Here is a 25,900-nt window from a genome sequence, read left to right on the forward strand (position 1 = left end):
CTAGAAGATGGTCCGGTCCGCTGAAATGCCGTTGGGAAGGTGACCCTTGAGGATAAAGGGCCCTGGACAGGCCTTACCATCTGCTGCACACTGCAGCCCATTGTGACAGAGCTTCTGGGGTTCTAGAGTGCAGGCCCGAGGAGGGCAGGAGAAGTCCTGGAGAAGGAGGAGGGAAAAGGACTGAAGTGGGATTTAGTGGGTGGGCTGTGCCCCCCTGGGGGGGCAGAAAAGCCGATGGGTCAGAAGGGCCATAAAGACTCCCTTTACCTTTGTGAGGGGTAAGATAAATTTGTTCCTGAGGCTTCCTTGCCCTCCACCCTCTGCTCCTCCCCAATCCCCTCCACCAGATCTCAGATGACACCCCCATTCTGCTCTCCTCCCACCTTTAGGAACACTTAGAGGTGGCTCCAAGTTGTCTTTGTGTCCCAGTACAGAGTGGGCAGCCTGGAAGAGCTTGTGACAGGCACCCAAGGCCCACAGGGAGGTCGCATGGGCTCTGTGGGGCTCAGTTCCAGCCTGGAGTGGGGTTGAGTTCTCCTGGTCACCTGTGTGTCTCTCCCAGCAGGACTTCTGTGAGCAGCCTCCATGAGGCCCTGGACCAGTGCATGATCGCCCTGGACCTCTTCCTCACCAACCAGTTCTCAGAAGCACTCAGCTACCTCAAGCCCAGGTGAGGCTTAAGCCTAGGTTGGGGGCCCCGGGGTGTGTGTGTGTGTGTGTACACGCATGCGTACACACGCCTGAGTACACTCGGGAGTGTACTCAGTGTACATGTAGTGGAGGGATGGGGGGAGTTGTCTGGTCATGGAGAACCAGAAGTCTTATGTAAGAGGAACCCCGTGTAACTGACTGCCTTCAGCCTTCTGGGTCACCATGACCCTCTGAGAGTCCCATAAAAGTAGGGGCTCAGGCTCCCCATTCTACAGCCCTGAACAGCCAGGCCCTCCTCAAGGTCATTGTGACTTCCTTCCTTTTAGGTTCTCATGGCCTCTTCCACTTTGATTTCTTGTTCCCACTGAATCCACTCAGGGTTTCTCCCCTGTCAGCTCTAACACAGCTGCTTTTCCTCATTTTTCCCCAGAGCACTAAAGATTTGAGTTGCCTTTACTCAAGCCCTTTAGGGTAATAATGTTGGTTAATCATTTAGCCATTTCTTCCAGTGTTTACTGCCTTCTTGCTAAATAATATGCTTCTACTACTCTTCCTTTATCACTTTTTTCAGTTTTTAAAAAATATTTTATTTATTTGTCAGAGAGAGCGTGAGCGTGCTTCCCACGGAGCAGGGAGCCCGATGTGGGACTCAATCCCAGGACTCTGGGATCATGACCTAAGCCGAAGGCAGCCATTAACGACTGAGCCACCCAGGCGCCCCATTTGGATGTCTTCTTTGCAGAAATGTCTGTTCATGTCTTCTGCCCATTTCTTGATTGGATTATGTGTTCTTTGGTTGTTGAGTTTGATAAGTTCTTTATAGATTTTGGATACTAGCCCTTTATCTGATATGTCATTTGCAGATATCTTCTCCCATTCTTTCCGTTGTCTTTTGGTTTTGTTGACTGTTTCCTTTGCTATGAAAAGCTTTTTATCTTGATGAAATCCCATTAGTTCATTTTTTGCCCTTGCTTCCTTTGCCTTTGCTGATGTTTCTAGGATGAAGTTGCTGTGGCTGAGGTGGAAGAGGTTGCTGCCTGTGTTCTCCTCAAGGATTTTGATGGATTCCTGTCTCACATTTAGGTCTTTCATCCATTTTGAGTCTATTTTTGTGTGTTATGTAAGGAAATGGTCCAGTTTCATTCTTCTGCATGGGGCTGTCCAATTTTCCCAACACCATTTGTTGAAGAGATGGTCTTTTTTCCATTGGACATTCTTTCCTTCTTTGTTGAAGATTAGTTGACCATAGCTGAGGGTCCATTTTGGGGCTCTCTATTCTGTTCCATTGATCTATGTGTCTGTTTTTGTGCCAGTACCATACTGCCTTCATGATGGCAGCTTTGTAATAGAGCTTGAAGTCTGGAATTGTGATGCCACCAGCTTTGGTTTTCTTTTTCAACATTCCTCTGGCTATTTGGAGTCTTTTCTGGTTCCATACAGATTTTAGGATTATTTGTTCCATTTCTTTGAAAAAAGTTGATGGTATTTTGATAGGGATTGCATTAAATATGTAGATTGCTCTAGGTAGCATTGACATCTTCACAATATTTGTTCTTCCAATCCATGAGCATGGAATGTTTTTCCATTTCTTTGTGTCTTCCTCAATTTCTTTCATGAGTATTCTATAGTTTTCTGAGTACAGATTTTTTGCCTCTTTGGTTAGATTTATTCCTAGGTATCTTATGGTTTTGGGTACAGTTGTAAATGGGATTGACTCCTTAATTTCTCTTTCTTCTGTCTTGTTGATGTATAGAAATGCCACTGATGAATTTAGCTTTCTTATACCCCTGCCCTACCTCCCTTCCCTCATCCTCCTCTCATCCTTATATCGCAGTATCTGGCTAAATCAATAATGTTTACATTATTATAATTCAGTAACTAATGCTCATTGCAGAGACAAGTTATACATTGTAAGATTACCTTTCCTTTCTGGAGTTTATAATTGTCTTTTCATTTGCCTAATTTGCTATATACATTTATCCTGAACTCTTTCTAGCCTTTTCCCTGGAAACCTGTCCCCTGGAAGACAGATGTGTCTGCCGGCCACCTCCCAGCTATCTCCTAGAAATCCCTTTTCTTCTCTCCCGTTTCCTTGACCTGGCTTTTTCTCTGGGATCCTCCCTCATTTTACCACAGTGTGTCCTCCAGAAACTTCCTAGGAAGGAGTTGCATGAATATAATTCCCGCCCCCCTCAGAATTTTGAAGATATTGCATCCCTGTTTTCTAGCATCTACTATAACCATGGGAACCCTAATTTCTTCTGACTTTGCATGTGATCATTTTTTCTTCCCCAGAAATGTTTAGAATCTTCTCTTTTATTTTTGCAAATCTGAAATTTCACAATGATGTGTTGTGAAGACCTATGTAAAAAACATAGGTCTTTTTATTTGGAGCCTTTCAGTTCTGGGACCTTCTGTAGCATGACCACTCCATGTTCTGTCTCCCTTTCTCAGGCTTTCTTTAAGTCAAACACTGGACCTCCTGGACCAGTCCTCTTTTAAGCCTCCTGTCTTCCCTCTAATTTTGCATTTCTTTCTCTTTTTTTCCCTCTTATTTGGGGGAGATTTCCTCAACCTTATCATTAAATCCTTCTATTGAGTTAGAAGAGATACTTCTATTTTCTTTTTTTCTGTTATCATATGATTAATTTCCTTGTACTCATTATTCTCTGAAAGTTCTTTTTTTCCCTAAAACATTTTATCCTTGGTTTATAGATGTACTGTGTTCTTTATATATATATTTGAAATATGAGAGTCCTTAGGATAGGGCCTGGCACATAGTAAGCACTCTAGGAAATATTTGTTGTTATTATCACAGAATATTGTCTCTCAAATGTTTTAATTTTTTTCCTCTATATTCTTGGCTTTCTCCAGATTCCCTTTTTCTGTGTAATGAGGGAATCTTCTGGTGCGGGCTTTTCTCAAATGCCTGATGCCCCCAGGTTGTCTGGTCATTTTTAAGAGCTAGTTCTTGGCCTTGTAATTGGTGGGATTGGCTTTTGGATGACCCAGCAGTCCCCACACCTTATCCCCACCCTCTGAGGGGATCTGGGCTTGAGACGGGGCAGGGGCAGGTCTGCAGCAAGAGTGTAGCCACCATCTGAGGTTGGCCAAGCTCCATCCTGCTGCATCCCTGAACATCTAGGTTCTCTTCCCAGTATTCTTTTTTAAGATTTTATTTATTTATTTGTCAGAGCACAAGAAGGGGAGTGGCAGACAGGGAGGGAGAGGCAAGCTCCCCACTGAGCAAGGAGCTGATGTGGGGCTGGATCCCAGGACCCTGGGATCATGACCTGAGCCGAAGGCAGATGCTTAACTGACTGAGCCACCCAGGCGCCCCTCCCTCCCAGTATTTTTGAAAGACTCCCCAGCTCCACTTTCCTTCTGGTCATTACCTGTCCCTAAGCAGGCTTCTCCTGCCACCTCCCCCCACACCTTCCACACCCTCTCTTTAAGCCCCCATATGTGGAGGGGCTGCCTCACCTTCCCTCACCTCAAGAGGGCACTCTACCAGAAGTCCCACACCTCAGGCCTGACAACTCAGGCCCCAGACAGGAAATGCTTGCCCTGAATGAAGGAGACACTATGGGGAGACCAGCCTTTCCATAAGGCTACCTTTTAATGTCATACTTAAGGCAGTGAAGCTGCCCCTTAGCCCCTGCCCCATTCCAGAAAAGAATCTTTCCTTTCTTTTTCAGTTTAAGAGCGTTCTCTCCAAACAGTAGATGTTGTTAGCACACTCCCAACCCACATCCCCATTTTGACAACCAAAAAATGTTTCAAGAAATTGTCAGATGCTAGGGAGCCAGGGGGAGACAGGAAAAATATCTCCCCATCTTTATTAAGAAGCACTGGTCTAGGGGAAATCATTCTTGCTAAAAATGGCCTCCCCATTTTTAGCCATCGAAGTTTCAAAAGATGTTGGGGTCCAGTTTCATTCACTGTTCCTCATTGTGCATGCAGTGTCTCATTTAATTGTTCTCCATACTTTGTCCTCAGGGAATAATGGGCTCATCAAGCTCCACACCTCATGCCCCAGCCTGGGCATCTGTTTTCTGTGTTTGTCACTTCTATGAGTAACTTCTAGTTTATTTTATTTTGCTGCTTGCTGGTAGAGGAGGGAAGGGCTGGAGGCCACTAGGCTTAGCTGACCTGCACATGGCTGAGGAGTCCCAGGTCCAAACACCCTGCTCTTCTGACGGCTCTTCCAGTGCCCTCCCCAACTTGACAGCTGGTCTGGGCCTAGAAGGTAGGACCCCAGTGAGCATCATGTCCCAGAGCTGGGTTTCGCTCAGGGGTGAGGGGACTCTTACGCTCAGGGGTCAGGATTCTATAAGCAAACAAGAACTTGTGGATTGTAAACTAACTTGGGGTGCCTGAAGTTTGGGGAGTTGTCCTACCCCTGTAGAGGCATACCACATTGTGCTTCACAGATACTGCATTTGTTACAAATCGAAGGTTTGTGGCAAGCTTGCCTCAAGCAAGTCTGTCCGCACCATTTTTCCAACAGCATTTACTCACTTAGTGTCTCTGTGTTACATTCTGGTAATCCTTGCAATATTTCAAACTTTCCCATTATTACTATATTTGCTATGGTGATCTGCGATCAGTGATCTTCAATGTTACTATTGTAATTGTTTTGGGCCACCACCATGTAAGACAATGAACTTAATCGATAAATGTTGTGTGTGTTCTGACTGGTCCACTGACCAGCAATTCCCCCCTGTCTCTCCTTCTCCTTGGGACTCCCTATTCCCTGAGACACAACAATATTGAAATTAGGCCAGTTAACTTCAGGGCCTGCTGTGGCCCCTGACCGTTCAGGTGAGAGGAAGAGTTGCACGTCTCTCCCTTTAAATTAAAAGCTGGAAATGACTAAGCTTAGTGAGGAAGGCATGTCAGAAGCCAAGAGAGACTGAAAGCTGGGCCTCTTGCACCAAACAGCCAAGTTGTGAAAGCAAAGGAAAAGCTCTTGAAGGAAATTAAGAGTGCTACCCCAGTGAACACACGAATATATATCTATTATTACTGATATGGAAATAGCGTGAGTGGTCTGGATAGAAAATCAAATCAGCCACAACATTCCCTTAAGCTAAAACCTAATCCAGAGCAAGGTCCTAGCGCTCCTCTACTCTGTGAAGGCTGAGAGAGGTAAGGAGGCTGCAGAAGGAAAGTTGGAAGCAGCAGAGGTGGGTTCGTGAGGTTTAGGAAAAGAAGCCGCCTCCATAACGTGGAAGTACCAAGGTGAAGCAGCCACCTGGGTGTAGACCCTGCAGCCCGTGATCTGGAAGCTCTGGCTCAGATCACTTTTAACGGTGGCTACACTAAACAACAGATTTTCAGTGTAGATGGGACAGCCTTCTATTGGAAGAAGATGCCATATAGGACTTCCATAGCTAGAGAAGAGAAGTCAGTACCTGGGCTTCAAAGCTTCAAAGGACAGGCTGACTCTTGTTAGGAGCTAATGCAGCTGTGACTTCAAGTTGAAGCTCATGCTCCTTTAGCATTCTGAAAATTCTGGGGCTCTTAAGAATTATGCTAACTCTTTCTTCCTGTACTCTTTAAGTTGAACAACAAAGCATGTCTATTTACAACATGGTTTACTGACTATTTTAAGCTGAGTGTTGAGACCCACTGCTCAGAAAAAAAGATTCCTTTAAAATACTACTGTTACCGACAATGCACCTGGTCACCCAAGAGCTCTGATGGAGCTGAATGGGCAATGAGATGAATGTTGTTTTCATGCCCGCTAACACAACATCCGTTCTGTGCCCCATGGTTCAATGAGTCATTTCAACTTTCAAGTTGTATCACTTAAGAAATTTATTTCATAAGGCTATAGCTGCCATAGAGAGTGATTCCTCTGATGGATCTGGGCAAAGTAAATTGAAAAACTCTAGAAAGAATTCACCATGCTAGATGCCAGTAATTCAACTTTGTGATTCATGGGAAGAAGTCAAAGTATCAATGTGAGCAGGAGTTTGGAAGAAATTGATTCCAGCCGTCATGGATGACTTGAAGGGGTTCCAGACTTCAGGGCAGGAAGTGACTGCAGATGGGGTGGCAGGAGCAAGAGATCTAGAAGTGGAGCCTGAAGGGGGTACCGTGTGGCCGCCCTCTCAGGATAAAACTTGAGTGGGTGCGGAGTTGCTTCTTACGGATGAACAAAGAAGGTGGTTCCTTTTCTTTTTTTAAAGATTTCGTTTATTGATTTGAGAGAGAGAGCAAGCACACAAGAGAGTGTGAGAGAGAGAGCATGAGCAAAGGGGAGCAGCAGAGGGAGAGGGAGAAGCAGGCTTCCTGCAGAGCAGGGAGCCTGACGCAGGACTCGATAGGACCCTGGGATCATGACCTGAGCTGAAGGCAGATGCTTAACCGACTGAGCCACCTAGCACCCCAAATAAGGTGGTTTCCTGAGATGGAATCCACTCCTGATGAAGATGCCATGAAGGTGGTTGAAATGACAACAAAGGACTTGCAATATCACATAAACCTAGCTGATAAAGCAGCAGCAGGGTCTGAGAGGACTGACTCCAATTTTGAAAGAAGTTCTGCTGTGGGTAAAATGCTGTCAAACAGCATTGCATGCTACAGAGAAATTGTTTGTGAAAGCAAGAGTCCATCAGTGCAGCAGACTTCATTGTTGTCTTACGTTAAGAAATTGCCATAGCTTACCCATCCTTCTGTAACCACCACCTCATCAGTCAGAAGGCAAGATCCTTCACCAGCAAAAGTTTTACAGCTCACTGAAATGTCAGATGCTCGTTAGCGTTTTGTAGCAATAAAGTATTTTTAATTAAGGTATGTATTTTTTTAGACATAATGCTTTACACGCTCTGGACATAATGCTTTTGCAGACTTAATTAAACTTCTTTGTGCACAGGGAAACCAAAAATTGATTTGACTTGCTTCATTGCAATCTTCACTTTATTGCAATGGTCGGGAACCAAACCTGCAGTATCTCCCATGTATGCCTGTACCATGAGTCTCAGTCCGGAGCGCAGCTGAGGGGCTGCCAGGGGTGGGCTGGGGAGGAGCCAGGATTCCCAGCCGCAGGTGCGTGTTCTGGCCTTGGGCCTCAAACTAGAAATTCCACTTTGCCTGCCAGGGTCCCAGGCGGGGCTGTCTGTCCCTCCTGGGCCCAGCACCAGACTGGGTGGGTGGGGCTGAGTCTCCTGCCTGACTGGTGGCGTGGGGGTGGGGGGGTGCTCTTGTGAACTGGAGAGGCCTGGAGTGGGAGGGGATTATCTGGGGGGCGGGGGTGGGTCTGGGTACTGCCAGGGAAACATCTGAAGGAGAGAGTTTCTGTCCGGGGCAGTGACCCTTGACCCTGGCAGACACAGAAGGACTCACATTTATTGAGCATCAGCGATGTGGCCCTGGCCTGGGTGTGCTATTTAAGCTGCCCGGAGTCCTGGGTGAGAAGGATTATTGTATCCATTTTACAGAGGAGAAACTTGAGGCTCAGAGAGGTTTAAGATTCACCAGGATCACACAGCTGGTCACTGACAAAGCCAAGATTTCAACCTGTGTTTCAGGGACTCGGTAGCCTGAGTTCTGTCCCCACTTCAAGCTGTGGCCTCCTTTCCACAAGCCACTGCCCTCAGATTAAGCATTTCTAGCAAAGACCTGGGAGGTATCCTGACAGCTCCAGGGCTGGTGAGGGGTGGACCAGCCTTTGGTTTCCTTTACAAACATTTGACTCCCCAGAAGGAGAGGAGCTGGGGTCTGAGGCCTTTTGAGCAACAATGGAAGAGTCAGACTTTGGGAGAGTCTCTTCCCGTCCCTGTTTCCCTGTTTCCCCACCATGCAGGGTCAGAGAGGTTATGGTGGTGATCAACACCTGGGGGGGGGGTGTCACCCAGAAGTTAAAAAGCACTTAATTTACAATGGGTTTTTAATTTTACAGAGAGTTTTATGAATGAGAACGGCATGAAAAAATGGGTAAAGTCACATGATTTTACAGTAGAACAATCTATAAACCTTAGTCATCTCTTTCCCCTGAAGTTCCCAACATAAGCCCGGCACTGAGGAGTTTTATAAATAATTAATGAGGGGTGTAGTGAAGGGAGTGAAAATTGCTGTAGCACCTGATGTGTGACAAGCAAGAGTAATCCCCAGCCAGCCCCACAGGAAGCTAGGCAGGCCAGCATTATTGTCCCCATTTTGTCAAAGTATAAATCAAGGCCCGGACACATTGTGACTTCCCCAAGTGTAGAGGGGGACCTGCATTTTTCTTGTCCCTCCTTGCCTGTTTCTCTTTCCATTTGTTAGACTAAATGCCACTCCCCACCCCCCACCATATACTTTTCAGTTGAGTGGTCTGGGGCGTGGAGCAGGATGGCAGGAGCAAACAGCTTCCTGAGGCTGACTCACTAGGCCCTGTCGCACTGGTGCTGAGGACAGAGATGTGTTGTTCCACACAAGCTCTGTCTTTGAGGTGCCCGCAGTTCAGTCTGAGGGGAGAGCTAAGCCTCTGCTGATATAAATTCAGCATGACCTATGCCTCGTTATAGACGCATGCTCCCTGAGGAGGGAGACCCGATGCCAGTGTCTTTGGAGGCAGTTGAGGACCTTGACGGATGAGTTAGGGGGTGTGGGGGCAGAGAAAGGGCATTTCAGGTTGAGGGAATGGCATGCACAAAGGCCAAGAGGAGGGAAAGTGTGTGAATTTCTTGAGAGCATGTGTGTCACAGTGTGGCAAGGGGTACAGTCTGGAATGTGACCAGATCTTGGGGCAGAAGTGACAAGAGGGCTGGGCTGGAGAGTGGGCGGGACCTGTGTTGTGTAGAGCCTTGGGCCCGAGCATTATCCCATGGGACATGAAAGCCACGAGAGGACTGAAGCAGACAGCGGCGTGGTCGGATGATGGGCTAGGGAGAGGCAGGAGGGGGTGCGGCCAGTGAGGCCCAGGGAACAAGGAACATGGGCAGGGCAGGGAAGGAGAGCTTGAGGAGAGGGGATTTGGGCTCTGCTCTGGGAGGTGGGGCAGAAGGCGAGAGGCAGGCCCTGGGCACTGGGGGCACGGCCTCAGGCCAACCTGTTGCTGAGCCCTTCTTGAGTCCTCACCGCAGCCTTGCTGCTTCCATCCCTGCAGAAGGGATGAGAAACTAAGGTTTGGAGTTGGAAAGTCACTTGGTGCCACTCAGCAGGAAGGAGAGGAGCTGGGTTCTGAGGCCTTTTGAGCAGCAATGGAAGAGTCAGACCTTGGGAGAGTCTCTTGCCCTCCCTGTTTCCCCATTTCCCCACCATGCAGGGTCAGGGAGGTTATGGTGATCAACACACGCCAGCTACCTCTGGAGTTCTGGGAGTTGGTGCTCTCATGTCCCTTCTCTCTGGCAGAACCAAGGAGAGCATGTACCACTCGCTGACGTATGCCACCATCCTGGAGATGCAGGCCATGATGACTTTTGACCCTCAGGACATCCTTCTGGCTGGCAACATGATGAAGGAGGCACAGACGCTGTGTCAGAGGTCAGGGCCAGGGGGCGGACAGGGATGAGGGGTTGTGAGGGCCATCCTTCTGTTACCTTCGCCTATCCCTATGCCTAAAATGCCACTATTAATGATGCTTCTTTTGGCTAAGAAGATGTGTCCCCAAGTGCTAAGAGCTGTCCCTGTCAGCTCTGCTTCAGGAGCCTTGTTGTCTGAGCCAGTCTCTAAGCAACTGCCAGGGGCCAGGCCTAATTTCATAGAGACGAATTCTGGCTCTGTCACGTAATAACTCTTTGATCTTGGGCAAGTCTCTCTCTGGACTCAACTTTCTTCATATGGAAAATAGGTATAAAGATAGGGCCTTTGTGGGGACTGAATGAAGTCACTGGTCACAGGACCTGGTGCATAATTGGCGTTCAGTACACATAAACTGCTTGAATGAATGAATGAATGAATGGATGGATCCTCAGTGTCGGTGCACAGGTAGTATTGTCTTTCACTGGGCACACACGCATGCTGGCCCTAGGCCGGCCACTGTGCTGGGCACTGGCCACCCAGGGAAGCATCAGACCTGGCCTCTCTGACACCAGAGCTGGCTGGTCTGGGAGAAGGTGCAGCCAGTGACCTCCCAGCCTGATGCAGGGAAGCTCCAGAGGCTGTGGGGGTCTTGCCAGAGGAGTAGGAAAGGTTTCCTGGAGGAGGCGATGCTGGAGCTGGGTCCTAGAGGGTGACAAGGAACTGACTGGGGCTGAGGAAGGACTCTGAGGGGCTCCAAGTAGGGGTACCAGTAGAAGCAGGGGCGTGAGAAAGCCTGGACTCAGTTGAGTGTGTGTGGAGTCCCATGGGAAGGGTGGCAGATGCGTCTGAGCCCACCTGGGCCCCTTGCTCACCCTCACTGAATGACTTGAGGCCCCTCTTTCCTCTTCAGGCACCGGAAGAAGTCCTCTGTAACCGATTCCTTTAGCAACCTGGTTCACCGCCCCACGATGGACCAGTTCACGGAAGGTGTGGCATCTGAATGTCCTCTCACCCCCGCTGACCCCAGGCCACCCTGTCCTGGGCCCAGGGAGGGGTGGGGAGGGGCACTTAACCTCCCAGTTTCACCGAAGGGGCCGGGCCCTGGCCTAGGTGCTGGGACACAGATGGGTCAGACCTGGGGCCTTTGGACAAGTTGCTCTCAGGTGAGGGATGGGGGTCAGGGGGTGCTCACTTACCGATGGCATTACCTGCTGAGGACCCAGAAGCTGGGGAAAGAAAACGCTGTCACGAGGTCCATGTGCTTTGCTCCTCAGACCAAAGCCCAGGGTGGGCTTCGAACTGTGTGTATAGTTAGGTTTACTGGCCTGATGATCACAGTGATCTCCTGTGCCCCAGAGGGGAATGTGGTTTTGGAGGCTGGCCCACTGGGATGAGACAGCTGAAAGCAGTGTGAGGGGTGGTCTAGGCCGCCTGTGTGCTGTGAGCGCCTGTGGCCTGGCAGTAGCAGCGGCCAGCCGTGGGGGGCGGAGGGGCTCTTCTGTGCAGGAGCAAATGGCCTTCCCCACCCTCAAGAGCCCTTGAAGTTTCCAGCGCAAAACAATGAATATGACAGTGCCTCTCCCTCCTTCATGCCTTCCAGAGCTCCCCGATGCCCACAGGCCAAATGTGCAGCCCTCCACTAGCATTCAAGCCCTTTGTAACCAGACTGCTGCCCCTCATCTTTACCTGTCCCCTAAGTCTCTCCCTACCTCACCCTGTTTCAGCCTTCTGTGCTTGGCTGTCCCCAAACATCAGAGTTTTTGGTTCTCCCAGGCCTCTGCCTTGAAAGCTCGTCCTGCCTCTTCCTTCCATTCCTTTTCAACTCAGATGGCCTGACTCGAGTGTCCTCTCTTCTGGACGTCTCCCCTGACCCCCTGGACTGTGTTAGTTTTCCTTGCCTTACTCCCACAGCCTGTGGGCTTCCCTGGATCAGGATCATCTTTGTTTATCCATTCAACCCAGCACCTTCTCCTTGCCTGGCACCGCAGGGGGTTGGCGCACAGCACCTACAGGGGTGCTCGGAGAACAAGAGAAGGAAGCCCAGGGCCCTGCAGTGCCACTCTGGGTGGTGAGCTGGGGGGAACCAGGTGGAAGGCAGGTGGGGGGAATGTGAGCTAATTCTGGACAATGGTGAAAACTGTGAAGGAGCCGGACCCCTCCCCTCCCCCCCCACCCCAACCCCGGTGGGGGAGGGGGAGGGTGCTGATTCAGGCTCCCTCTGCCTTCTGGGAAGTAGGGTGGGGAGGATTTGGCCTCTGCCACCTGCCAAAAGTCCCAGGAGGCCTCAGAGCTTTGGTTCTCTCCTTGCAGAGGAAGTCCATGCTGAGGTCTGCTATGCGGAGTGCCTGTTACAGAGGGCAGCTCTGACCTTCCTGCAGGTAGGAGCCCTCTCCTTGTACAGAGGGCCTGGGGATTTCCCATCAGTCACCGCCTCAAAGCCAGAAGTAGCCATAGCAGCCCCAGCCCGCCTCCTTGCGGGTCCGGGGGACTGAGGCTCGGTGACCCCAGCACTAGCAGCCCTGGCCAGGCTCACTGGCCACGGTGCTGGGCTTTACCCCCCACACTGAGCACATGTGTTCCCACCCACTGCGAGGATGTGCTTCCACCGTGTGGGGTGACCGGCATTGGCACAGAGCCTGCTTTACACTTGATTCATTCAACACGCAAGTTTGAATGGATCCAACTTGATTCTGCGACGTACGAGGCTTTGTGTGCACATTATAGCTATATGTGGTTTTACCTACCTTACACCGAATGCATGGTCGTTTTTACATAAATGTGCATATATTATTAAATCATCACCTCACAGGCCTGCAAAGGGGAGGCCTAGAGAGGAGGAGCCATTTTCACAGGGTCATCTGATTAGCACCTGGCAGAGCTGGGATTTGAACGCAGGTCTGGTCAGCCTGGAGCCTGTGCTGCCCACCACACGGCAGTAGTTATGAGAGCCGCCACCTCATGGTTTCACCAGAAAGCCTGGGTTGTGACATGTCATCATGTGAATGTGGGTATTGGGGTAGAGAGGCACATATGAATTTTGTTATTAGGGTACTATTTATTTTTGTTAGTTTTTTTTTTTTTTTTGTACCTCAGGTAATTAGAATTAGATTAATCCTAATTCCTCATTAGGATCACTGTTGATAATTGCCTTGTGAGTGGGCTTTTATTTGTGTATTCTATTACACATAATAAATAAACACCTATGGGTCTCCCCACTCAACCAGAAAACAGAACACAGCTAGCAAGTCTGCGAGGCCTCTAGGCTCCCCACCCTGTTCCCTGCCTCCCTTCATGGGGAAACCACTGCCTAGAGTTTTATCTGTCATCCTGCACCTTATTTTTTAAAAATAGTTTTCTCAGCTCCCACTCATATCTGAGCGGCATGTTGTTCTGTTTTCGTCGGCTTCCCGTCCCTTAGGCCCTCAAGCTGTGTGGGGCTTGCTTTACTCGACCCTGTGTGGTTGTGTCATGTTCCCTTCTAGAGTATAGCAGTCTGTTTATCCATCCTCCTGCTGAAGGGCATTTGGGTCGTTTCTGGTTTCTGGCTGCTGTCAACACTGGTGCTGTGAACATTCTTGAAGGTGACCCCTGCAGCCCATGTTCATCATTTCTCTTGGGCACACCCCCCAGGAGTGGAACTCAGATGGGCTGTAGGCGTTGGTGCTTTAAATCACAAATGTGATAAATAGCTGCTTGTTGTAAAAAAACAGAAAAATTTAAAAAAAAAATGCATCCCTCTCGCTTTCCCACAGTTCCTCCACCTAGAGGAGGCACTGTTAACCACTGGGAGTGCCTCCTCTAGGCCCTTCGTCAGGCGCTTAGCATATGTAACCGTGAGGCTGTGGTTAAGCCGTGGGCATTTTGGAGGTCTTGTTTGGCAAGGACATCCTCATCTCAAGTTCCAGAGGTTAGGGAGGCCTCCTTTGGCCAGCCCCCTGACCCCATCCTCCCAGGACTCCTTAGAGAGCTGGGCCCAAGGTGGGGCAGGCTGGGCCCAGAGGCTCGTATGATGCCTCTCAAGCCTGTGGCCCCCCCCCACCCAGGCCTGGCTCTTAGCATCTCTCCCTCCTGCAGGATGAGAACATGGTGAGCTTCATCAAGGGCGGCATCAAAGTTCGAAACAGCTACCAGACGTACAAGTGAGTGGGGCTGGTCTGGGGGCACCTGGGTCCATGGCGTCTATGACCCTGTGCCCCTCAGGCTGCTTTGTGGGAGGTAGAGAGCAACTTGCTGGTGGCAGGAAGCCTAGAATGCCATGTGACCTCAGGCAAGATTTCTGTACCCCCAGGACCTCGGTTTTCCAGAATATTATTCCCCTGGTTTTCTGGGTATATCTGTTCATTTGGTTCCCCTGAGTCTATGCCTGACCCCAAGCAGGGGAAAATCAGACAGATTGTGGACAAACTGCGTGCTGTGGTAGGGGCTTGGAGGCAGGCACAGGGACTGTCATTTCTGAGAACAGCAACAGGACCCCTACACATCTGTTAAGGACCAGTCCAAATGCCGCTTTCCACATGAAGACTTCTTTGGACCCCTCCAGTACACACTCACACCCTCCTGAGGGCCAGATCGTTTCCATGCCATCTTAGCACTAGGCCAGCCATAGGCCTTGTTTAATGGATAAAAGAAATAAGCTTCAGTATGAACACTTCTACTTAACATGGCACCACAATCCTTATCTACAATTCTAAAATCAAAAAAGCTTTGAAAGCCCAGTTTCTTCCCTCAAGTTTGGCATTAAACTCATGTTCCATTAAAAGTTGACTTGAATTGACTTGAGACTATGTATCATCTTATTTTCCCCATCTAAAGTGACTGTTTCCCTACAGAGATATTGTGAGTCTGATTTCAAGGTACTGCTGGGTTATAAGACAGCATGTAGTATATGGGTGTTGCATTGCCTGGTGGGTCTGTGCTGGAGTCGTGCTCTGCCCCTGCCAGTCTCTTCACCAGCTGCCAGAGTAACGTTTCCAAAGCACAGACCTTGTCAAGTCACCTCCTTACCAAATCCCAACCCCCTCTTGCTCTTAGAATAAAGTCCCAGGTCATTGCTGAGTCGTTCCCGGGAGCTCCTCCCACCCTCCGAGCAGTATCGTCCACCTCATTCTGCCTCAGACCTTTGGGCCTTCTCTCACTTCTTCAAACATGCCAAGCTCGTTCTACTTCGGGGCTTTTGGACATGCTGTCTCTCTGCTAGGAGCACTCTTTCTGTGCCAGGCTAACCCTCCCCATCCCTAGGGTTTTGGCTCAGATGTCAGCTTCTCAGGGAGACCTTCCCTGAACCCCAGACTAGGTCAGGCCCCAGGAGACTTCTCCTTTGAGGAGCTTCTCACCCTCACAGTGACTTGATGGGGGTCCATCTCCTAGAGTGGGAGAGTTGTGAGGACAGCAGTTTTGTGGCTTTACTTCCAGATGCCCTCCAGTGCCTGGCACAAAGAGACTTCGGTCAGTGTTTGCTGACTGAAAGCCCTCAAGATGCTCATGGCCCAGGACGGAGGCGGGCACATCTTTAAAGCCTCTGTCCTGCCCCAGGAGGGCTGGGATATGGACTCTGTGTGACTGATGACCAGGAAAGAGAGGGTTGGATTTCAACCAAGAGGACCCAGGTAGACTTCTTGAAGGATGGGGTATTGGAGTTAGCCCAGTGGCTCTTCACTGGGACATTTGGCAATATTTGGAGACATGCTGGTTATGACAACCTTGGGGGAGGTTGCTCCTGGCATCTAGTGGGTGGAGGCCAGGGATGCTGCTAAATATCCTATAATAGTACAGACAGCCCCCCACCTCCACTTGAACAAAGATTTTATCCAGCCTAAAATGTCAGTAGTGCCAAAGTTAAGAAACTGTTCCTAGAGAGAACGCAGAGCATGTGCAAATGCCTAGACATTGGACAAGGCAGGTGTGCTAGGGCTGATAAGGCTGACATTCAGGGGCAAGGAGTATGTTATTATGGAGATGGGGTTAGAAATTCCTCGAGTATCAGCTCTCTGGATTGCCAGAACTGTTTTCAGTCTACCACCAGGGAGTTCTGAGAACAGCTGGAAGTGGGGGGCAAGCTTAGTCCCAGCTGGAATGGGACCTCGCCTCTGCTATGTGGCTGAAACAAGACTGTGCCTCTCTCCACAGGGAGCTGGACAGCCTTGTGAAGTCCTCACAGTACTGCAAGGGAGAGAACCACAGACACTTTGAAGGAGGTGTGAAGCTTGGTGTGGGAGCCTTCAACCTGGTGAGTGGAGGTGCTCCTACACCTGCTCTCTGCTGGCCTGTGGTGCTGGGCCCCATGCTGGCTTGGGGACCTAGCAAGAAAGCAGAGCTGTTGCCATACTTGGACGCTTAGAGCTGGGGTGGGGTGGGAGTGGGTGCTGGCGCTGAGTTCAGAAGTCCCTCTGTGCATTTCTTCCCAAGTCAAGTTGAAAGCTTGAAATGCACATGGCAGCGGTATTTATAGGACCAGAAAAAGACAAACACAATAAATTAGGGCCTTTTCTATCCTGGAGAGCTGGTGGTTAAATATTGACCAGTAGCAGGGAGGGAGAAAGGCCTGGAAGCAGTGGGCAACCCACAGGAACAGAGAGCCAAGACCCCTTCCTGGGGGAGGTTGGGGAAGGTTCCATGGAGTGGGGAATATCTGAGCTGGATCTTGAAGGATCTGTAGGCGGGAAGGACACTCAAGGCAGAAGGAACAGTGTGAGCTAAGTGAGGCGGGGAGGCTCTGAAGCTTATTTTTGGGAGGAGGAGCTGCTCATCAATAGTTTAGACTCCTGCCCCGGGTGTCCAGAGACCTGTATGAAAGTGCATGTGAGGCAGGGTGTGGCTCTCTCCCCTCTTGGCAAAGCCTGTTCCAAGAGCAGGCCTTGGGGTGGGGGTCCCTGCCCCATTCTGGGTTCCAGTTTCCTTTTTTGTGAAGTGGCTGAGAAGTTCAAACTGCAGAGTTCATCCGATGCTTTAGCAGGTTATAGCCAGGCTGTCCTGGGTTTGAGAACTGGCCCCCCTCTGATGAGCTTTGGGGCCCTAAGCATGTCCTGTCACTTATCTCTGCCTCTGTTTTTCTGTTTCTCAAAAGGGACAGTGATCTTTCTTGGCAGGACTGTTCTGAGGATCAAATGCAATGACAGAGCCCCTGGTGCAGAGCAGGGATTCAGTGTGACAACACCAGCTTTCATGTGCTTTACAAACCTTAGTTTGATCCATCTTCACGGTACCCGTAGGAGGAAGGGGCTATTATTATTCCCATATGAGGAAACTGAGGCATAGAGAGGCTATGTAGCTTGCCCAGGGTGACCCAGTGGGTGCGGTGAGATTAGGATTTAGACACAGTTTGCTCCTGGTTGTCACACTGAGGTGCTTCTCCATCCGGGGAAGTTGGCTTTCTGGGAAACCTCGGGCCTCCTTGTGGGCATTCTGGAGATAGGTGCTCCCCCAGGATTACCCACGGGACTCTGGAGTCTGGGGAGTCGGAGGGACAGCTCCCACCCCTCCACATGCCCACCTGCCTCTGTTCCTACAGACGCTGTCCATGCTTCCTACCAGGATCCTGCGGCTGTTAGAGTTTGTGGGATTTTCAGGAAACAAGGTAACTGCCTGTCTTCTGGGACTCCTGACTGGCTCAGCTGGACAGGGTGGGGCTGAAGGGCCGTAGGCCCTGTGTGTCGGTCCTGGCACAGCCCCCCTCAGTTGTGGCCCTGGACAAAGTCCAGGCCTCTCTGAGCCTCTGTCTCCTCTCCAGTGAAATGTGGCCAATGATCCCTGTCCAGCCCCACACAGGGTGAAGAGGCTGTAGGGTAAGGACGGGTGTGAAGGGCAGCTTCGTGCAGTGGCCTGGAGTCATGTTCTCTGAGCCTTACAGGTGTCAGGAACCTAGTCCTCCTCCCTTTGGAAGACTCTGAGCAAGTTCTTTCCCTTGAGACCATTTTCTTGTCTGAGAGATGCCTAAGAGAAGCACTACCATGCATCAGGCCTAAGGGCAGAAACCAGAGGATGCAAGCACCCAGAGACTTTGCTAAAGGCAGGAGTCTGAGTACTAGGTAGCAAATCAGGGAGAGGTCCCTGGTAGAGGAGGCCCCTCATTGTAGAAGGAACCGTGGCCTAGGAGTCAGGAGTCCTGAGTCAGTCCAGCCTCATCTCCTCCTCCTCCTCTGGGTCTTTTTGGATAAAACAAGGGGCTTTTTTTGTTTTAGACTGATCAGTGTTTCTCAAACTTGAACTTCCTCTTGCCTTTCCTGATTTTTGCCATGACTGCAGACCTCGATATTATTATTTATGATTATTTTTCCCAAAAATGGCTCATATTTTTTACTTAAGTTTATCTAAAGGAAACACTACTACAAGGAAAACCCATGTTATTTGGCATGATAAGAACATAATCATAACCATAAGCAATCTTGCAAGAGCAGGCTGGAGGATCTACCGACGCCATTTTCCTGTGGGAAGAGGTGTTGAACACACACCAGCACAGGACTGAGGCTTTCTCCTGGACACCATCAGGACAGTTGGAGAACTGGGAAGGGAAGACCCTCACTTGGGACTCTGAGCCCCATGTCTGTCTGGAGACCTCTCTATGGTCGGTGGCCCGGGTCCCGGGAAACACCAGCTAGAGGCTCCAAAGGTCTCTTAGTTTTGTTTTCTTAAGAAGGCCCTTGAGTCCTGAGAAGGATTTCGGGTTGATGACAGGAGGGAAGAGCACGAGAAAGGCCAAGAGGTGGGACGGTGTGGCCTGCCTGGCTAGGAGGAGAGGGTGACGAGACCAAAGTGGGAGAGACCTCAGACACTGGCTCTGGCTTCATCTTTATCCTGAAGGCAAGGAAGCTATGGAGGGTTTGAGGCAGGGGTGAGGTAGGTCAGATTACCCTGGAGGACAGATGGGGGCAGAGACTGCAGGCAGGGATACAAGTGGAGTCTGGCCTCTCCTCCTCCCCAGCCAGGCTCTAGAGCCTTCTCCTCCAGGAAGCCTTCCCAGACTGCAGTCCTCGTGGTCCCATCTGTGCTCTGAGCCTCTGGTTAGGATTATCTGCCTCAAGTGGAGTCTGGCCTCTCTTCCTCTCCGACCAGACCCGGGGCTGCTCCGGGCCTCAGTGCTCACCATGGGGGCCAGCAGGTGAATAAAGGCAGGAATGGGGAAGGGGCTGTTGAGGAAGTAGGGGACACATGGACCCAAGCCTCCACCCTGGCCTTGGCACCCCAGGAAGATGGCTGAGGCAGCGAGAGGGGCAGCCTGGCTTAGGGTGGCCCAGCCCGGGGCGGGGGCCAGGGGGACGGCTGACCTGGCCGGCGGGCTTCCAGACGTGGAGTCCAGCGCTCTCGTGCCCCTGCTCCAGCAGCATAGCCCTCCCAGCTGTCCGGTGGGCTCCCCGGCCCCCACCGCACCCTGGGTCTGGCCTCAGCCTGTGGGTCTCTCTCCGCCAGGACTACGGGCTGCTGCAGCTGGAGGAGGGCGCATCGGGGCACAGCTTCCGCGCTGTGCTCTGTGTCATGCTGCTGCTCTGCTACCACACCTTCCTCACCTTCGTGCTCGGTAGGAGCGCCCCCTGGGTGACAGTGACAGCCGGGGCACCTGGGGTTGGGCTGGCTCTAAGGGCAAGGAGCTGCGGACCCTGCCAGGGCCCACAGGACTGGGGGTGGGGCGCTGGAACCAGAATCAGCAGAGCGCCATCACCTGTCTTGAGGCCTGGCCTGCCGACCACTCACTTCCTCACAGTGTGCCCAGGTTCCAGCCTCCGTTTTGTCCTCTGGGAAATGGGGATGGTCATGCCCACCTTGTAGAGGGTGTGAGGACACTGTAGGCAGGCCCTTGGGGTTCTGGGTACTACCCCGGTGGGTATAGACTCTTGGTTATTGAGCCTTGTGGTGTGCTGGGGCGATACTGGCACCGTCTTATTTAATCCTCACATCACCCTGGAGGTAGGAGAATTATTATACCCATTTCCCAGAGAGGGAAGAGGAGGTCCCAAGAAGTCCCTGGTTGATTGCTGGGGGGATTCCAAGAGCCAGTGGTGGTGATATGTGCTGTCCCCTCACCTCCTTCAGGTACCGGGAATGTAAACATCGAGGAAGCAGAGAAGCTCTTGAAGCCCTACCTGAGGCGATATCCTAAGGTGAGTCTCCGCCCCCCTCCCAAGACCCCCCGTCCCTGGTCCATGTGTGCCCTGCGCACCCACACAGACCCACGTGCGTGTCATTGCAGGGTGCCATCTTCCTGTTCTTTGCGGGGCGGATTGAAGCCATTAAGGGCAATGTTGACACAGTGAGTAATGGGGGTCTGAGCCAGGGCTGGTGACCCCTTGTGGTCTCCCAGACCAGCGGGCAGAGAGTGGGAGGAGGTCTCCAAGAGAGAACCAACAAGAGGGCAGGGGCGGGAGAAGCAGTTCAGAATGGGACAGTCTGGGGAGATGAGGGAACGGGGGCATTCGCCGTAAGATCTGACAGTGAGATGCAGGACTGCTGCATTCCCGCACAGGGGGGTGAGACAGATGGTGGAAGCCCCACTTATTCAGGGCCTGGTGACAGGCACTGTGAATGGAGCAGCAGTGCCAGGGTGTGAAGTGGGCACCTTGATGACCTGGCTAAGGAGTCTGAACTCCGTAGATGGGAGGGAGCCATCGAAGGGGCTCGAGAGGGGAGGGACATGGGTCTGGCAGAATTCCCAGGAGGGACTGCACAATGTAGAGTTCTGGGGTCTCCAGCTGGCGCTGGCTGTGGTTCCTCAAGCAGCAAGACAGATGCCCCGAGTCCAGGTCCTTTCATGGGAGCTACTGGAAGCTTCCGAAGTTTGTTCTGAGGCACAGACATTGTATCGCTTTCATATTAATACTTTCCACTGCCTCCTGTCCTTCCATTAGAGCTCTTTCCCATCCTTTCATTTTGTGCCCAAAGACTAGAGTCCCAGGAAGGGGCAGTAACTGGGCCCGGGGTTGTCCTATCAGTAAGACTTAGTGGGTAGAACCAGGCCTGGAGCCCAGAACTCCCATCCCATCCCCTCAGCGCTGCCCCCCTCTCCCCGAGCCTGGCACAGGGCTGGGCCGCCAAGCACTGGAGGAGGCTGGGCCTGCGGGGGAATGGGGCAGAGCGGTGGGGCCACAACGCTGACCAGCAGCTGCCCACAGGCCATCCAGCGGTTCGAGGAGTGCTGTGAGGCCCAGCAGCACTGGAAGCAGTTCCACCACATGTGCTACTGGGAGCTGATGTGGTGCTTCACGTACAAGGGCCAGTGGAAGATGGCGTACTTCTATGCCGACCTGCTCAGCAAGGAGAACTCCTGGTCCAAGGTGGGCTGACACCAGGTGCTGGGGCCGCTGGGGGGCCAGGCCAAGCCAGGCTGGCCACGAGCCCCCAGACCCAGGGCCAAACCCTTAACTGAAAACCGATGTCTCAGCTGGAACTTAAACCGAACCATAAGTTCTAAGAGGACTCAGGGTTGGTAGGAACTAAAGACTGTGAGGAGCAGATAAAGTTTAGAACTACAGTGTCAGTCAAGATTGTTAGTCACAAGGGACGGAAGCATGGCTCAACTGTCTAGGTGAGTGCTGTCTGATAGAACGTTCTGTTATGATGGAGGTAGCCCCCAGGTACAGGCACACCTATACCTGCCGTGTGCTGGTGTGACTGGGAAACTGGCTGCTTTCAATTTTATTTAATTTAAAAAGTCACATGGGGTTAATGGCTACTGTATATGGACTATGCAGGTTGAAAACACCAAAGGCTCTTTGGTTCACAGAACTGAAAATTCTAGGCACAACTGATTTCAGGTAGGGCTGGATCCAGGAGTTCAAATTATGTCATCTGGGTTGACACTGTTCCATCTGTGGCTGTGCTCTGCTCTGTGACATCTTCGCTGTGCAGGCGGGTTTTCTCCATGTGACAGGCCGGGTGGCCATGGACCACCTGCCCCTGACTCACATCTTCCCTTTGGTTTCAACCATAGTCCCACAATTGAGGCTCACTGGTCTGGCGTAGGTCACGTGTCGGTGCTTGGGAACAGAGGTGGGAAGACTCCTCGTGGATCAAGAGTGGGAGAGGGGTGGTTCTCCAGAAAAAAATGAGGTGATGTCCCCAGAAAAAGTGTTGGTTTGTGGGAAGAGGCATTAAAGAGATGCTATGAAGGCAAAATAAAGCACAGCAGATGCCCACAATAGGTGGTAAAGTAAGTGTTAGCCATTATCATCCCAGTAATGATAGCACAGAATGCTAAACTAAGACTCTTAGAATCGCGGAGATCATCAGAGAGCATCCAATTTGGTATTGGCAGATATAGAGAACATGGGTCTCAGTGACCTTAAATCCTGATTTCTCATCCCTGCCCCACCTTTTCAGTACCCCTGTCCAGGGACAAAGCTGAAAGGGAATTCTTTGGGTCTGGGGCAGGCAGGGCCGGAGGAGGGGGCAGGCTTTCACTGAGCTTACTGTGTGCCCAGCACTTGCTGTTTCTTCCACATACACCCGATGAGGTAGAAGTTACCTCCATTGGGTGCACAGGGACATGGAAGCGAAGAAAGGGCATGTGACTTTCCTGGCCCACACAGCTGCCGGTGACAGACACTGGATTTGAAGACAGTTCTGTGTGACTTCAAGGCCTTTGCTTTTCCCTTGTTCCTTAAGTCACACCGAGGAGACCCTTCTTGCCCTGAGACCACCATGCTGTTGAAGGTGTTCCCTCAGACCCAGTGCCTTTGGGCCTGAGATTCATTCCTCATCCCCTCCCATCCCCAATGGGAACACCACCTCAGGGAACCTTGTTGAACTAAAGTGACCTAGAAGCCTTCCTGTGGAGGGAGGCAGGCAGCTGGGCTCACATACACGGAAGAAGAGGCCCAGGGTGGCCTTGAAGCTGCTGGGAGGAGCCGAGGTGGGGCCAGGCCTCGCAGGTGTCAGGAAGTCTGGCTGTGAGTCAGCTCCATCGCCAGCTCACTGTGTGGCTTTGAGGTGGCCAGCCCCCCCAGCCCCAAGCCGCAATGTTTCCTCAGAAGTGTGTCCTGTGAAAGTAGGGGTTGTAGCACCTCGAATTCTGGGGCCTCGCTTATTCCTAATCTGCAACACTTGGCCACCCGAATCCACCAACTTCCAGCTCTAAGAACTTAGCGTACGGCCACTACTGTACACATCAGCCCCTCTGCTCGGCATCCCTCTTTGACGGGACTGTGCCAAGTCATCCGTGTGGAGCCTTCACATTTCCCCCAGTGCTTGCAGCTTGAGATGGCCACACGCATAGTGGAGACAGTGGTGTGCTGAGTGCCATAGTGAGGGAATCTAAGGGGAGCTCAGAGGCAGCCCTGGGCAGCCCAGCCAGGAGGACAGAGGAGGATTTAGGGTGGCAGAGTGGAGGAAGTGGAAGGGTATTCCAAGCGAGGAGAGCAGCAAGGACCGAGGCTTAGGAGCTAGGGTGCTGCCAAGAGGTTCTGTGTCACCAGGTGAAGGGCTTTGTGGGTGGGAGTGCAGGGGTACTGTGGAGGGACTTTCCCCCTAAGTCACTAGCTGTAAGCTTCTTGAGGACAAAGGCTGTCTACACAGAGCCTGGTAGAGTAATCCATCAAAATAAATGTGTGGAATCAGGCAATCAGATAAGCCTGGGGAGACAGGACTCCCACCCAGGGAGGTGGCTGTTTTCCATCAGAGTGGCCCCGTAGCATCCCTTGATAACTTGGGATGCCTGTGGGTCTCAGAACTCTAGGGCACTGCATCCATCCTAACTTCTGGTGACTCAATGAGGGTAAGTTGTTTGGGGTGGCGGAGGGGTAGCAGAAGGCTCTTCGAGGAGGCCGGCGGATGGGCCTGGTAAGGAGGGACAACGGCATCCCAGGCAGAGGGATGGCACAGGTGAAGGCCTGTTTAAGGGAGTTTAAGGACTGATGGGGGAGAAATGGCAGAAGAGGAATCAGAAAATCAGGTCACAAAGGGCCTTGAGTAGCTGGTTGGGCTTTAGTCTGAGAGTGGGGGAGCCCCTGATGTTTGTGGCTTAGATATGTGCTCTAAGAAATCCCTCCTGCAGTTGTTGGGCACCCCATGGGCCAGGTCCTGAGGACATCCAACAGTGAACAAAGCAAAGAACCCTCCATATCAAGGCTCATATTCTAGTGGGAAGAGGGATAAGAAACACACAAATAGGTGTACAGTATAATGTCAGGCTGGTATATGCAGTAAAGAAAAATCAGGCAAGGCCTGTCTGAGAACACACCAGAATGAAGTGTGGGAGCCAGCCATATGGATTTCCTAATGAAGAGCATTCCAGGCAAAGGACACTGAAGATGCAGGGGTGGGGGAGGTGAGTGCATCTCAGGTGTTCTGGGAACAGCCCAGAGGCCAGCGTGGCTAGAGTGATGTGAGTGAGGGGGAAACAACATGAAGTTGGAGAGGAGACTGGGGGAGGAAACAGGGTAGGGGCTTACAGTCCATTACAGGGAGTCTGGATTTTATCCTAAGCATTATGGGCTACCAAGATTTCAAAGAGGAACTGACATGACTTGACTTAAAAAAATCAGAGTGGGGGCGCCTGGGTGGCTCAGTTGGTTAAACATCTGACTCTGATTTTGGTTCAGGTCATGATCTAAGGGTCATGGGATAAAGCCCCATGTCGGACTCCACTCTCAGCATGGAGACTGCTTGCCCTTCTCCCTCTGCCCCTTCCCCACTCGCGCTCTTTCTCTCTGTTAAATAAAATCATTAAATAAAAAACAGACTGGCGGTGGTGTGGAAATGGCTTGCAGAGACAGGGATGGGAGCAAGGAGATGGGTTAGGAAACCATGGACGAGGGCAGTAGAAAGACATCCCTGGTGACCTGAAGCGGGGATGTGGGGTGGAGGCTGGTGCAGTGAGTGAGGGTGAGGCCAGTGGGATTCAAGAGCTATAGAGGTCAGATCATGAGGACTTGCTGACTCAGTGCCAGGCAGAGAGGGAGAAGGTAAGGATGACACCAGGAGGTTAAAGATGGGATGAGCAACAGGTTTCAGAGGGGGGAGATCTTACCACCACCCCTGCAAAGACCAGCTTTTCCTCATTTTGTGAAGGGTAGATGGAAGCATGGAGGGCAGAGTGGAACTAGGAGTAGCCCTGAGCTTCAGCCTGAGAGGGGCCCCCAGGCGGAGGCTGCTTTCTGCCTTCTCCTGAGACTCCTGAGACTCCACGAGGTCCTGCTCCCTTTCCTTCTCCACCCCCTGTTCTTTTTAGTGAGCCACTGGCCGGTTCTTCCTCCACAGCCCCTGGTGGCAGGAGCTGAGGCTCAAGGCTCGGCCACTGGGGGGCAGGACATAGCCAGGTTTCTGGAAGGCTGGACTCCTGGGGAAGGGGAGCAGCTTTCAGGGATGTACCCTGGGGTGGGGATGGGGGGGTCTCTGCACAGCTGCACCTTCCCTGTCAGGGCTGGCTGTGGATCCAGTGGGCAAGGCCCTGGAAGCACACAAACCTGGGTTCACTTCCAGCTCTGTCCCCAGAAGCTCTGCAGTCCCAGTCAGGAAGCAGAGGCGAGGTACAGATTCGTTTCTGGCATTGTCTTTGGGATCAAGTGAAGTGAGGTGTGTACAGTGCCTGGCACACAGGAAGGCAGTTATACGCAGGGACCCTGACTCACTCTTCTGGCCTCCCACCTCTGTTCTTAGGCATTCCATACTTTCCGCTACCTATTTGTCACCTTCTTACCACATATCTCGGCCCCTCCCTGGCTTTGCGCAGGCTGTTCCCCTCATCTGGAAGGTCCTTTCTCAGGTCTCTGTGAATCTTCCCATTGGCTCTCAAGAGTCCAGTCTGAAGGAATTACTTCCCAGAAGCCCTTACTGCCCTTTGTGTGTCCATCCTCGCCTCAGCACCGCCCCG

General features: G+C 51.5%; 1 protein-coding gene across 1 annotated transcript in view; it reads left to right on the plus strand.

Moving 5' to 3' along the window:
• The first annotated feature begins 565 nt into the window (after nt 1-565).
• Nucleotides 566-25,900, plus strand: part of TTC39A (tetratricopeptide repeat domain 39A) — a 32,912-nt gene continuing 7,577 nt past the window's right edge. The window contains exons 1-11 of the mRNA XM_028106907.2: nt 566-670; nt 9,994-10,125; nt 11,015-11,091; nt 12,415-12,482; nt 14,179-14,243; nt 16,231-16,330; nt 17,612-17,677; nt 19,507-19,615; nt 20,128-20,195; nt 20,285-20,344; nt 21,204-21,365. Of these exons, the coding sequence (XP_027962708.1) occupies nt 606-670; nt 9,994-10,125; nt 11,015-11,091; nt 12,415-12,482; nt 14,179-14,243; nt 16,231-16,330; nt 17,612-17,677; nt 19,507-19,615; nt 20,128-20,195; nt 20,285-20,344; nt 21,204-21,365 (972 nt within the window). The 5' untranslated portion in view covers nt 566-605. The remainder of the gene's footprint in view (nt 671-9,993; nt 10,126-11,014; nt 11,092-12,414; nt 12,483-14,178; nt 14,244-16,230; nt 16,331-17,611; nt 17,678-19,506; nt 19,616-20,127; nt 20,196-20,284; nt 20,345-21,203; nt 21,366-25,900) is intronic.

The sequence above is a fragment of the Eumetopias jubatus genome, unplaced genomic scaffold (genome assembly GCF_037043125.1).
Source record: "Eumetopias jubatus isolate StellerSeaLion01/CBP00866 unplaced genomic scaffold, mEumJub1_p1.0 scaffold_4, whole genome shotgun sequence".
Taxonomy (NCBI): domain Eukaryota; kingdom Metazoa; phylum Chordata; class Mammalia; order Carnivora; family Otariidae; genus Eumetopias; species Eumetopias jubatus.